This window comes from Ursus americanus, chromosome 15 (genome assembly GCF_024610735.1).
Source record: "Ursus americanus isolate L20-20 chromosome 15, mUrsAme1.1.p, whole genome shotgun sequence".
NCBI lineage: Eukaryota > Metazoa > Chordata > Mammalia > Carnivora > Ursidae > Ursus > Ursus americanus.
Genome location: NC_142141.1, coordinates 39,282,765 through 39,297,332, shown reverse-complemented (window position 1 = coordinate 39,297,332; position 14,568 = coordinate 39,282,765). Strand labels below are relative to the sequence as shown.

Here is a 14,568-nt window from a genome sequence, read left to right as displayed (position 1 = left end):
AAGGAATGTTCAACAAATCACTGAAATGGCCAAAATGGCCTGGAGGGACAGCAAAGAAGGTTCAGGACAGCTTCGGAGAGAAATGAGAGAGGGGGGCTCACGTAGGACAGGTAGGAAGACTGTCAGGCGAGGTGGCGGACTCAACTGAGATTCACAAAGTTGAATTTTTATTTTAAGATGTATACAGTAGGCTGAGCATAAAAGCAAAAAAGGGTTGATGGGTCCAGGGTCCTGGGGTGAGAGGCGGATAGAAGGCTAAGAGAAGTCTGGGGCAGTTGATGTGATGGATCAGGGCACCCCGTCCGCTTGGGAAGGAAGTGAAGCCAGAGCCATGCTGACAGGAAGAAAAGGAGAGAGCGGAGAACCTGAAGTCAAGAGCTGGCTCCCAGGAGAAAGGGCTGGGGGCAGGCGTGGGAGCACCTGCCCATAAGTTTACAAGCTTGTTCCATGTCATGCTTGTGATTTAAAACCGGGAGATGGCATCAAAACTCTAAGTTTAAATTCATATCTTTGACAAACAAGCTTAAGAGTTTAGTACAACTTTTTAAAAAATGGAGAAGGGCATCAATAGACAGTCACCTCCTATAACAAATTCAGTTCCAATCAAGGCCTGGTGACTCTCTCGACAACAGAATCTGCAAATCTAATAGGCCAAAACAGTGGCAAATATCACATTTCAAAATAGACCACTGAATATATGAATAAAAGCAAATTCAACGAATGTTTATGTGAAGATAAGCAAACATATTTTCATATTCACAAAGAAGATGGATTAGACGCTACATATTTCTTTTTCTGATGGTGTATCTTTTTATTTCGATATATGTTCAATGCCCTTTGAAAAAACTGTAGTAAATGAGTAAGAAGACTAATAAAGCTGAAAATAACCACAACCCGGATCCTTGGAAGGTAAATTGTATTTAGGCTATTAAGGTAAATTTGATTTGACATAATTTTTCCCCTTAAAAATGTGCTCAGTGTGGTAAAGAGAGAAAGTGGGTAATTATAGCTTCTAAAAAGCCCTAACTAGTTTCCAAGAAGAGGAAGTCAAGCTGAGAGATTCCAGCTCATTCTTTCAAGCTGATTTAATTGGTTTCAAGAGAGGCACCCAAGACCCCTTATGTTTTGTTCAAAACACCCGTGTTCTCCGTCATATGCTAAAGATACCATCTCCATGCTTGCAAAGGTGGTTAGGTCTAAGAGATAATTTTAGCATCACATTCATTTCTCAGTGATTAAGGTCTTCAACCCTAGCTGCATATGGCAATTACCTGGGAAGTTTTTAAAATGTCGGTGCCCAGGCCCTGAATCCCAGAGGTTCTGAATCAACAGGTTTGAGGTAGAGTTCAGACATCACTAGTTTTTAAAAGCTCTTCAGATGATTCTAACAGACAGCCAGGCCTGAGAACCACTGTTTTGGACAGTGATGGGCTGTTTTGGCCTGAATTAGCTAGATAAACCTCTTCCCACTCTGGAGAACAGATCTAACCTAAATATATATTATTTACTTTTGGCTCTTTGTAGCTACAGTGATGACTAGTAATGAGTCAGCAAGAGAATTTTGCTGAGTTCTTACAAATATAGAGTATGATTAAGACTTGCTTTTAACTCACTCACTCCCGGGAATTGTCATGTTGCCTCCTATGCTTTGGTCACCACTGGAATAAGTCAATAGGCAAATTCAAGATGATAAATGTATCTTTCCAGGGCACTGAACCTTTATGGGCAGGACTTTCCATGGCAGCAGTTTAGTTCAGTGGGAAAAAAATTATGATAAACATTTACAAAAGGAAATAAAATGCATTAGAAGTTTATTGTGTGCCAGGGGCTCCGTTAGGGGCTTAACATGTATGTCTTTATTTAATCTTTTTGACACTAACTAGGAAGATACACTAACATACCAATTTTAAGAAAAAGAAACTGAGTCTCAGCAAAATGTCCAGAGTTATACACTCGGTACACAACGGTCTTAAGTTCATATTCTAGAGCCTGAGTACTGACCATTATGCTTTCCTAACAGCTAATTAGAAGTTGCTAAATAACTTTTCCTTTGCTGATCAAAAACACCTTTTCTTTAAACTGAGATTTATGCTTGGCTGTTGGATCACAAAACTTGTTCATCACTTCCTCTCAGACCAAACTGCAAGCACCGGAAAGGAATTCTTCAATGGCTGCCATATAAAAACACTGACAAATCAGGTCTCAGTCATTTCTAAAAAGGCGGAATTGATCAACGGAGTCAGTGTGGAAAAGTGAAACAGAGATCAGAAGACCTGGTGTACGACCACCTGTCATGCCATCCCTCTTTCTAAGGTGGGTCATGCTGGTAACCAATGGGGAATTACACGTAAAAATGCTTTGCACGAAACACTATGCAAACTACTGTTAATTTCAGCTTTTTCTCAAGTTTAAGTACTCTGCTGGCAACTAACCGATGAAAAATTTAATACCACAAAAAATAATCAGAGTTGTCTCTTCCTAATAATTCCTCCTTTAATTTGGTTCTTCTTCAATGTGACCCTGTTCTATGCTTAAGATGGTACCACAGAGCACATGATAAGTCAAGAAAGAAAGACCACAGCAGGAGGGAAAGCATTCAATTCCAAACTGTTGACTCTGATCGACACTGTAAAGTCCTGTTTCTCAGATCACATATAAAAACCAGATAACGTGCCAATGTCACAAAAGCAAAAGCCCACAACATCTGACTTCCCGAGTTAATAAAAATCATGATTTTATAAAATTGTAGATTAAGGAAACATACCCAATACCTTACATATGCCATTAATACAGACATTTCTGCTGTTGCCACCTTCAAAGCAAGGGGTACCGTCAATGACAGCATCCAGCATTTTCTCGGAAAACTGGCCATCTATGGGTCGGCAGTAGAGCTCACAAGGATGTGCTGGAGTGAAAAAGAGACAAATCCTTGCAAGTTAGCTTTTTTAGCTCAGCACCCTTCCTGCAGGACTTTTTTTGTATATACTACCCCCCAAGAGTCGTTTACCTGGAGATTCCCATTTTTCACCTTTCCTGTGACACATGCTGAAATGTAGGGTTTTTATTCTTTTTCCAGTTAAAGGGTTTTACAACAAATTAAATTGGGAAGATTGCTTTAAAATGCTATGCAGTTTGTTATAAACGATGAGACCTTTTGATCAAACACTACACTGTGCTTGTAAAAATCTGGGGTTAACCTAGAAAAGAAGTAATAGAAACCAGAGCAGCAGGACTCCAGACAAGCACGGCACCTGGCCACCGCTTGCTGCAAAGTAAGTAGACCTCCAAGGAAGAGACAGCCCCTCCCATGGGGCCCGCTCTCTACTAACACCACCGCCACTATCATGACCCCACCGCCTGCAAATATTTTCCTTTATTCTCCTCAAGTCCAAGAAGTCCTTGGAAAGGCTCTTAATGCATGCTTACTAATTAACAGACATGACAGAGGTCAACACTGTTAGGGAGAAAATTTGGGACCAAGTGGCAAAGAGATCATCTCGATCCTGAGAGAGAATCAACTCAGTCATAAAAATGAACCTTGACCTTAGCGATAGAAGTCAAGGGTGTTTGTCGCAGCAGTGAAAGGTTTATCCAGAGAGAAAAGGACAGATCAAGGAAGTTGTTTAGTCGATTCTCAGACTCACTGCGCAATCACTAGGAGGAATGACATTCCGCTAATGAATAAAGAAAGTCGCAGGATTGGCAAGGTATGACTTCCTCTGTGTGCAAACCAAAGCCTGCTGTTACCAGTGGTTGACCCTAAGGAATAAGTCAGCATGGTGGGATAAGAATTTATTTTTATTTCATTCTATTACGTACACTTCCATGTTTCTTGAGGAAACATACATTCCTTTAAAAAATAATGTCTTGGCTGTCCAACAAGAACTCTGGAAAGGTCTCCTTTCTTCTGTATAATAACACATCTCCATGAAGAGAGGTCCGAGGCCCTCATTTCAGGACTTCTTCCTCATTTTGCTTGGGTTATACACAACTAATACATCCTTCAAGGCTAGACAGGCTGGCTGAAGGTGACTTCACGTGAGAAGCACAAATTTCTACCAAATCTAAGCACAGTGGTCCGTGGAGTCTCAGGAATAATCCAGTAAATAATCTTCAGGCAATAACAGCACGCAGACCCACTGCTGCCATTCTCCCAGAGCTCGCACACCTACGACCCACAGGGGTGCCTAAGGCCAGAAAGAACACTGTGCTTGAAAGCATCAGCCTTTGTGAACTGAAGGTTCAGGGCTATTTCAGCACTTTAGCAAGACTAACTCTGACATCCCACTTCCCTGTCCTCTCCTCTGGCCTTCATCCTCCATGGTGTTTTGGGTATGTCATTAGATTGCCTATGACACGCGGCTCTGCAGAAGGAGGGAGGAGTAGTAATAGATGCTCTTAGTCCTCCATGGTCATCATGAGTATCAGAGAGTCTGTCCCAACCTCATGGATTCCATAACATCCACAGAGTTGAGTATTTTCACTGTCTCAGATTTATTCATCTCCCCTGACACATCCCTTTGGATCACAAGATTTTTTTTTTTCTCTCCCTTTCAAGAGCTTTGAAATCCATTTATAATTCTGCTAAAGGAGACTCAACTCATTTACTGGTGAACTCTCAGCCTCATGCTGTCTGATTAATCCTCTCAACGGAAGCTTAGGTAACAGAATGAACCCACTGAATCAAAGGATACATTTTCAGTTCTGGTGAAACAGGGTGGCTCGACATTTTCGGGTAACGATTTTAGGAAGTGGTCATTAGAAGCCAAAGATAAAACTTGGTAAGAAGGATAAAAGTATTTCTTAGATCAAGGAAAACTTTTGATGTAATTCACATTTTGTATGTAGACTGCTGTTAGAGTTTCATCATTTAAAAAAAGTCCAGTTTCTACATTCCATTTCCAGGCAGGGCTCCACGGGTATGAGCCCCAAAGCAGATGGCCAGGGCATCACACTTGGTTGAATGCTCTGCATCACTGTCTTGAAGCTCTTAATTTTTTTTTTTTTTTGAAAGAGAGAGAGTGGGGGTGGGGAGCAGAAGGGGATGGAGAGAGAGAATCCCAAGCAGGCTCCGTGCCCAACGCAGAGCCTGACACAGAGCTCGATCTCACAACACTGAGATCATGACCTGAGCCAAAATCAAGAGCCGGATGCCTACCCACTGAGCCACCCAGGCACCCCTGGAAGATCTTAATTTTATATTTGAACTTGTGTTTTCTAAGTGAGGTCGGATGGGACAATGAAGCACGTGCACGAACAGAAGACAAGGGTGATACGCACGTCTGCTGTTCCTTGGCAGATTTTAAGAAATACTAAACCTTAAGCAAGAGGCATAACTTAGGATGTTTCATTGTTGTAACAAGTAATATTTAACTTAAGAGAGAAACTCAGTTTAATGACTAGGCTCAGATCAGCTTGAAGGAAAAAACATATGAAAAGTCCTTACCAAAAACCCAATCAAAAATCAAATAGTTGCTAAGACTCTCTAACTTTGGCCGGTCTAAACTGGTAGATTCTTTTACTGTCTGATATGGCAATATTATAATCCCCAAATATATCAAAATATATATTAGTTAAACAAAAGAAGGCATTAAAATTAATATATTCTACCATAACCGTGGAGCTATAAAAACAAGAACAGAGCTATTTTTTTCAAATAAATTAAATCTATTTCACTGATGTTTTAAGCAAGGCTAAGTGTAGTAGTATTTTCTGTTTGCTATGTATTTTTATGTTCTGTCTTTTGATTAAGATTTAAGAACTGTGATACTAGATTTAGAACAACAAATTATTTAAGAACAATTTTGTCATAATGCTTAAATGTTTAGAAAAACTTGGTTTTCAAGGATTCAAGACAGATCAGTTAATCAAGGCTAAGCATTTGTCATAATGCAAACAGTTGTAGGGGCCCTTCTTTCCCCACCAGAGTTCCTTGGCCATGAGATTATCAGTTTTTAAAAATAGGAACATCATCTTAGGTAAAATTCAAAATGCAATGCATGGTTGTTAAGGACACAGGCTTAGCCCAGTCTCTGTTTTACTGGTTAACATTTAGGCTGCAGTCAGGCCTGGGCTAACTCCTCCTGGCTCTACTCTATGGTCTGAGTTTGGGCAAGTCACTTAAATTCTCTACATCTATTAGCGTGGCTGGATAAATTGGGTCAAAACCCTACATTTCCTCATACGATTTTCTTGTGGAAAGAAAACCAGGAAAACGCAAGTAACATGCTGAGTGGAGGGCCTGGCACCGAGCACATACTGACCTAAGTCTAATATAAGCTCTTGCCATTATCAGTTAGGAATTAGTTTCACTGCAAGTAGCAGAAAATGTTGCTTCCTTGTCGGAAATAGACAGGACTTTGTTTTCCCTACATGATAGGAAATTCAGAGGTAGGAGTTTAAAGCCATCCTGCTTCCAAGCTTCATGCTCAGCTGCTCGGCTTAGGGTGTCCACTTTCTGGCTGCAGTGGCCCCCGGGCAGCACGAGGGGCAAGGGTTAATGGCACAAAGGCGAGGGGATGAGGGCCAGCTTGGTGGATACCATTAAAAACCCTTCCAGAGGCACCCGGGTGGCACAGTCAGTTAAGCATCCGACTCTTGATTTTGGCTCAGGTCATGATCTCAGGGTTGTGAGATGGAGCCCTGTGTCAGGCTCAGCGTGTGCACTGGGCATGGAGCCTACCTAAGAGTCTCTCTCTCCCTCTGCGCCCCTCTTCCTTCTCTAAAAAAAAAAAAAAAAAAAAAAAAAAAACCAAAAAACCAAAAAACAAAAACCCTCCCAGAAGCCTTACCCAGTGGGGCCTCCATCTCTATCTCTTCGGTCAGAATTGAGTCTCCCAGGAATATGAGTTCGTGAGTCTTTTCATTTTCCTTCTTTTATTGTACAGGAAAGTGAGGGCAAAGAGGGCTGGGACTGGTTTGGAGTGTCTGCAAACATCATCCATATTATTCCATCATTTCCTCTCTTGAAGCCACAGATTCCTAATCTGTCAAATGAGAGGCTTCTGGCTGGAAGATCTCCCAGGTTGCTCCCCATGCTTACATTCTCTTTAAAGACTGCTTCTACTGAAACCCCAAGTATTCCTGTAATAAGCTCTGTGCACACCGCCCGGGCCCCCAGGTGTGGGACTTAGCCCTCCAGCTCGTGGGAGCGCTGCCAGCACTAGCCCTCAATTGTCACCCTGGCTTAAGAGAGCTTCCTTACCCAAGGACACTCACTCTTTCCCGAGGTAGACCACACCCAGTGACCGGTCGGGGTGGGGGGCATAAAGGACCGGCTGTCCCACCTCAACCTGGCAACTCTGACCGTCCGTGCCAGCTGCACAGCTCCCCGTGGGGTGGGTACGGCCTTTGCTGAGCGTGCACTGCAGCTCCGCTTCCCCCCTGCACACTCCCTCTGCCTTCCCTCTCCTCTTCTTCCACAGCTGCTGAACGTCCTGCCTGTGGTGCCTGTCTCCGAGTCTGTTGCCTAGGGAACCCAAACTCCAATGATTCCTGAGAGATGTTCCTGAAAGATCCTATTCCGGGAAGAGCAGATGTGACCGTCTGACTTCATGTCGGACCCTCCACCTTTGCTGGAAACCTCACTGGCGTCAAGCATTAATAGGGCTTAAATATCTGGAAGCAACAACTAAAAAATTAGCCTCAATGAATTTGGGCTAAATTGGGTGTTCTGAGAAAGATGAAAATCCAGAAAGAAAGCGAGATTCCAGGAAAGTGACGACACTGAGATCAGGTTCTGGTCATTTCCTAATAGGAGATGCAGGATATAAACACATTTCTATGAACACGGGCTAATAAAGTCCCTGAGAATCTACATAAATTAGTTTAAATCTATATTTATATCTCATTCTATCACCTACCTATCAGCTTCTTAGTCAGACTTATGCTTCAATTCCAGCTCTCTTATATAAAATCCTGTAACCTTGAATTAGTTATGTCGCCTCTGAGACTAAGCTTCTTTACCTCCAAGGATGGGATGGGGGTCAATGAGAAAATATAGGGTCACGAGCTTATGTAAATACTGGCTCAGAAAACACAGTTGATCGTGACAGCTCTTCACACCGCTGCCTACGTGAAAGTGATCAAGGGGAGTTTGGATAATTTTGTTTTTTTGTCAGGAGTGCTGGAAAAGAAAATGTCTATATTGGAAAGGAAGCTGATCTAGATTATAGTTTTCAAATCTTTTAAGGAGAATAATTATTTTTCTTTTTTCAAACAAGATCTTACAAATAAGGCAGATAAAGTCGGGATTTTATTAAGCAAAATTTTGTAAGTTCAAGGATATAATGGTTAAAAATAAATCAGTGGGATCTAAAGAAATTATTAAGATGAATTTTGAAATCAAGCTTATGGAACGGCAGTTACAGACTTACGTTGGCTGCTGCATCTAATTCATTCTGTGAGTCTTTTGGTTGCACAGTATTGAAAAATCTTGACTCATACAGGCAAACAGTTGCAAAAAAGAACAGTTTAGAGCAACTCAGCCTGCAATCTCAGGATATTTCTCAATTAAATTGTGTTGATGGGAGACTTTTATTCTAAGGTCTACAGAAAGTCAAATTAATTTGTGTAAGTTAGTGCATTGGTGGTCTTTGGTATGTTAAAGCTTGAAATATAATATTTTTGAGTGTAAGCACTGTTCTTTATTGCACTTGTATTGTTTTTATTTATTGTGTTCAATTAGCCGACATATAGTACATCATTAGAGTTCAGACGATTCGTTAGTTGCGTGTAACACCCAGTGCTCATCACATCACTTGCACTTTTAAAAACTAGTTTACAATTTTTTTGAGAAATGAAATTAGAATCAAGCATTTTTGGAAGCCCTGGGAGTCCATGGAATACTACAAGATTTGACAGAGTTTCTATGCTTATTCCAAATGCTTAAATCTGTGATTCTTCTTCTGTCATTGGCTAGTTAGCACATCTGCCAAAGGTCATTCACCAAGGCACTTGTCTCTGTCCACTTAGTAGGTTGCAAACTTTGCTGTGCGCTTATTTGCTTTATCCTCTGGTGACTTCTGATGGTAAGGCTGGGAAGGTAAAGTGCTCAATGCCTGGCACAGAATGAACACTCCATACATAGCTGTTGACATGAACGACCTACTTCTTTCCACCAGAGGTGCCCATCAGCTAAGCAAATAACAACTCTGTAGGTTAGAGTTTAATGAGGGAAATAAATCAGCGTGTTGGTCAGGGTAGTAGCTACTTGGACCAGCAGCTAAGTCACTATGCTTCAGTAATGGCCCCGGAGCCTGCAAGAAAGCCACCAACCAGGATGGAGGAGGAAGGCTTACAGCCCAGGTGGATAGTGAGTTCAGCAGATGGCACTCAGCAGAATTCCCTCCTGTGGTTTACACAGCCTCGATATCAGTGACAGATGCAAAACAATCTCCCCAAAGTGAGTGAAATTTATGTCCACTTTTATGACTCATTTCTTCGGTACCTATCGCTCTGCTATGCAAATGTAGGCATACGACAAACACTTTGTAAATCAATGAAAAGCCAAGTCAAATCAGATCTTTTTATTCTAGGTCCAGCTATAGGAGCCGACAGAGTTGAGCTCAAACCCCACCCTGCATCAGGCAGGAGGTGGACCCCAAACTAAGCCCCTGTCACAATCCTAGGGCAGCTACACTATCTTAGTTCTGGAAGGTTCATCATTCGGGGTCTATAGTATTACTCTCCCAAACAGTTCCAACGAAAAGGAGAATGTCCAAAATATAAATACAGATAGTACTAACTGGATGTACCTTTCATCATTAGTTATGTATATGTGTGAGAGTGTGTACACTCGCGTGTATGTGTGTACGTGTGTGTGTTCACATGAGTATATACATGAGTTCTGCTGTATTCAAATGCCTGGGTCGGGAAGCTGAATTTCCCCCAATAACCAAATGACTCACTCCCCAGAGCATGAATGATGCTCAACAGTGCGGGGGCAAAGAGCAAATGCTACCCATAACAACCAAAGCCATCGGCGTATTTCAGAGACCCAAAATGGCAATATTCAGTCTGTTTCAAAAGCAATTGACTATATCATTTTTTAAACAGTCCAAATATGGAATTTTCATTCACACAATTCCTCTTGTGTTCTATCACACTGAAATTTCAGAAACGTAAAAAAAATTAATGAAAATTTTGCTTATTCTTCACTCCCTTGACTCAAATCTCCTTAGCTCAGGAAAATCTTTTCTCTTTCATCCTCTACTTGAATAATAACACATCACACAGATATTTTTGGATGCTAATCTGTACTAATGGTTAATGATCCTTCTTCGGTTTCGGGAGAGAAGCTGTTAACTGGTACTTATACGGGGGAAGCATTGTCAAAGCTGCTGTTCCGTTCTGTCCCCTTCCCCTGATGTGCATCCTTTAGACGCTTGATTTTACTCTTTACACCTCTTACATTGACCTGTACATATAAAATATTGATTTCTGGCCCAGAGCTGGCTCTCATTTATTTTTGATGAAAGCATTCTTACCATCCTGTTTTTCCTTATTCTTTTCTCCTGTCAGCTGGAATGACTGATTCTATTTTGAATGCCTTCCCTTTTCTTTCTTCCAGTAGAAAGACCTCTCATGCTTAACAATCATCAACACTTCCTTAGCAGTCTTCTGTGAAATGACTCCAAACCTACAATGACCTTGTCTGAATTTCCGCCAAAATTAGTCAGTTCACACACTGATCAAGGAGCACTTTCATCAGCAATCCAGTACGGAATTCCTCCTTGCCCCACTGATTGCTTAGCTGCACCTCTGTTGTTCTGAAGTGAGCCGCCATGTCTGATAAGCTTCTCTTTTATTCCCACAGAACTCAGTACCGAGTTGGATATATTCAGCCTTCAACACGTCCTGATCAACCTAATCAGGCCAGCATTCCCACTTTTTAAATATAAAACTCCTCCTGGTGCAATTCTCTCTCTGTGGAACTTTGCAGGGCACCCAGACGCCCTGACGTAGGAATGCTCTCTCATCATGGCTGTGGCCCAACATCTGGAATATACTGTCACAGCTCCTTACCTGGATTAAAAACTGGAAACCAGTGGTAGAATTCGTTCTTGTAGGGAACGGTGTCAAACTCACTGCACTGCATCTGCCGGAAGGTGGGCGCATCTGGACGGCAGGGGTGGACGTTGCACAAGCGATAGCGCTTCCTTTCCCCGGTGCAGTATTTCCCGCCAAACTTTGGTCTACGCAGGAAACAGACAAGCTGTTCGTTTTGTTTCCTGAGAGGCTACCATTTTTCCTTCAACATCCCTTGGCATCTGCTCATGCCTGTTCTTTGACAAACCATGCCCTGCTCTACCCTCAAAACTCACCTTTTACCTAAATTCTTCCAATTTCATACATTTTTTTGGCTGTTGCTGTTGCCCATGACCATTCAGTTCCAGGTCTATAGTTGCCTAATTTGAAACAGCGTGTGTATCTTTTCTATCTGTATATCCTCCTGGCCTCTCAAACTCAAAATATACGTTTCCCTCCAAAATCCACTCCTTCTCTAATTCCTGTTTGGCAAATTAAAAGTGGTCAGACTGCAGAAGCCTCCATCTTTTGTCTTCCTTTGACCCCACTGTCCATCAGCTGTTGATCATCAGTCATGTCTTTGTATTTGTTTCTGCTCTTCGTTCCCACAATCACCAAGCTAGTCTAATCCTTGTCTCTCTTCCTGTCTCCCCTCTGCCCATCTTTGCCCTCATTCAATCTACTGTACACACATCTGGTTAATGTTTATGATTACCTTAATTACTTTAGTTTCTTGTTTAAAAACCTTTCATGGCACCCAATGACCACAGAACCAAGTCCAGCCTCTTCAGCTTAACATTCAAGGCCTTCATGATCCTGACTTAATTCATCCTAACAGCAACTTCCCACCCTCCCCTTCATTTGCATACGTTTCCAGGGATACAAGCTGATTTATTTACAATTTCTCTTCCATACCTCTGGGTAGATTTCCTCCCTCGTAAGTCTCTGTCTACATGCTACCAATGTTTTCAGGACTGAATAATGCTATATCTCCATCATGAACTCTTCCTGGATTTCTGCCAGAAATAAACTCTTTCTCCTTTTCAATGACACCTGATTTACCTACTGTATGCGCTTTCTCTACTTATCATTCCAAAACATAGTTCACTGATGATCCAATCCAAGCTCTATGTCATCTATGGTCTCGAAGTCATACTTCGAGTACAGAAGGCTCTTAATAAACATTCAATGAATAAGTAAGTTAATCTTAGTTTAGAACAATCCTTCTCAACCTTTTATTTCCTTTGCAATACACGCCACGGCAGTAACAACCTTCCTATCAGGATCAATTATTCACTCAAAAAGGGAGAAGGAAATATAGCAGAACTGCTGTCACAGAAGAGGAGGAACTCTGTCTTTTAAGAAAGCTCCAGGCAATCTACGTATGCTTTCTTGTCTCCACCTCAGTGCATCTGAAATCAGGAATTGTGTCTGCTTTTGCAGTGCAGCATAATGGGGTCAAATAGCTTGGAGTTTGAATTCTGCTTTACTTTGTATTATTAGTTAGATGATTTTGAACAAGTTATCTTATTTCTCTGGGCCACAAATTTTTTCATTTGTGAAATGAGCATTATAGTTCTTATCTCACAAGAGGGGAGGACTGAATGAGACAATGCACATAAGGATTTAGTAGAGTAGCTAACGTAGGGTAAGAGCTCAGTAAATGACAGCATTGTTGGATTATTATAAATAACAGTCAATAAGTATTTATGCAATGTGCTCAACAATCATTTCCAGGGAGGACAGAGTTTGAAAAAAGGTCAACCCATGCCCTGTGTCTTCTAGAAGCTTACAATCTTGTTGAGGAGAAAAAAAATCATCTATATAATAAATAAGAGAAAACTTAAGAGCAATTATGTATCTCTGACTGTAAGTACAATGTGAGCTTGAAGAAGAGAGAGAACAGTGGAAGTCAGGCCGATTGGAAAGAACTCACAGAAGAGCTCTCCCGGAGAATGGCCTTAAAGGATGGATGGAAGTGGCTTCTTAGTGCAAAGGCCGAAAGCATGCCAGGTGAGCAGGCTCAATGAAATCATATTCTAAAGGCACGGGGAAGTAGGACATCTTCCCAAAGTGCCCAGCTGATACTGGGAGAGCTAAGATTTAAACCTTTATCTGCTTTAATCCATAGCCCGAGCCCTCATCCACTGTGTTATATTGCCTGACCATGCAATCTAGGGGGACAGAGACCTCCAACCTTGGCATTCGGGTTCAATTCTGGTTGCAGTTGTACTTCTGGTGAGGTTCTGCTATACTTTGCTCTCTTTGAACGCCCATGAGATTTTCTGTACTTCCCTCCCCACCTTTCTTAATGTGGCTTGAGTAGCCCCCTGTTTCTTGAAGAACATAAAAGAGCTTTGACCAAGGCAGTTCATCTTCACTGACTCCATGTAGAAGGTAGTAAGAACTGTCCATGATATCTGAGGTTAGATCGGTTTTCTATTCAAGATGATAGAGCGGCACTCTATGACTCGGCACTTCTCCAGTTCATTTCCATCCAACAAACATCGCTGAAAGCCTTTTACAAGACTTGGTGGCTTCTCACTAGACACCTGACCAACATCAAGGATAGAGTCTCAATGTAAGCTGACCATGCACTGGCCTGAATCTATAACCCGAATCACACAACTGAATCTGTGCTTATGTTTCCATTATCATTGTTTTCAATACACTTAAGCAAACCAGCTACTGAGATCAGACATGGTCACTCACCTGAGGAGACTCTATGACAAACTGTGGTATCTAAGACGGGCATTAGAACCTTTTTTCCCATGAAGCCAAGTTAGAGATTCATCCTCATTAAAGATGTCCCTTTCTGACCACCACAGATCCCTGACCATCCTCCCGAGAGGTTGTAGACAGTCGTGGCTGAACACAGAGCACTGACAATAGGTCCCAGAGCACATTGCCTACATTTCCTGATCTCTCAAATGGAAATCATATTGAAATAACCCATAAAATGAAGATTTTCTGTAAAAAATAAGAAATCCCTGGTTTCTAATTTTTGAAGTCCCAGAAATCTTGTCCCTTAAACAAAAACAAAAAACTTCTATCAAAGAGTAAGATTTTAGAACAATTTCATCTGAATTCCTCAAAGGTACACTTATATGTGTGGTAAATGAGAAAAGATATCATAGTAACTACTATAATTCCTACCGTTTATTGACAATTTAATGTAGTAGGTATTGTGTTAAACTCTTTAAACATATGTTAACTTAATCCTTAGGAAAAATCTATTATATATTTTTATTAAATATATAGTGTGTATATATGTGTGTGTATATATAGACACATGCACACATATATACATATAGTAATATATTTATTAATAAAATAGAAAAGTAATATTTGGAACTGAGATACTGAGGAGATTGTAATTACATTTATCATTTGTCTTTAAAAAAAAGTGACTCTTACTCTTCAGTGCAGACTAATGAAAATCTAGACAAAAGAAGCGTAATGTATTTTCTACTTACCAGAGACATCACATATACATTTCTTAAAAATTTTACTTGGGAACTTGTATACCAGGAAATAATA

At 41.1% G+C, this 14,568-nt stretch overlaps 1 protein-coding gene across 1 annotated transcript in view; it reads right to left on the bottom strand.

The window, feature by feature from the left end:
- The window catches only part of ADAMTS12 (ADAM metallopeptidase with thrombospondin type 1 motif 12), a 288,146-nt gene that overhangs the window by 71,433 nt on the left and 202,145 nt on the right, over positions 1–14,568 (bottom strand). Inside the window, exons 12-13 of the mRNA XM_045787203.2 lie at positions 11,026–11,195; positions 2,772–2,905 (exon numbers count right to left, since the gene is read on the bottom strand). Of these exons, the coding sequence (XP_045643159.2) occupies positions 2,772–2,905; positions 11,026–11,195 (304 nt within the window). The remainder of the gene's footprint in view (positions 1–2,771; positions 2,906–11,025; positions 11,196–14,568) is intronic.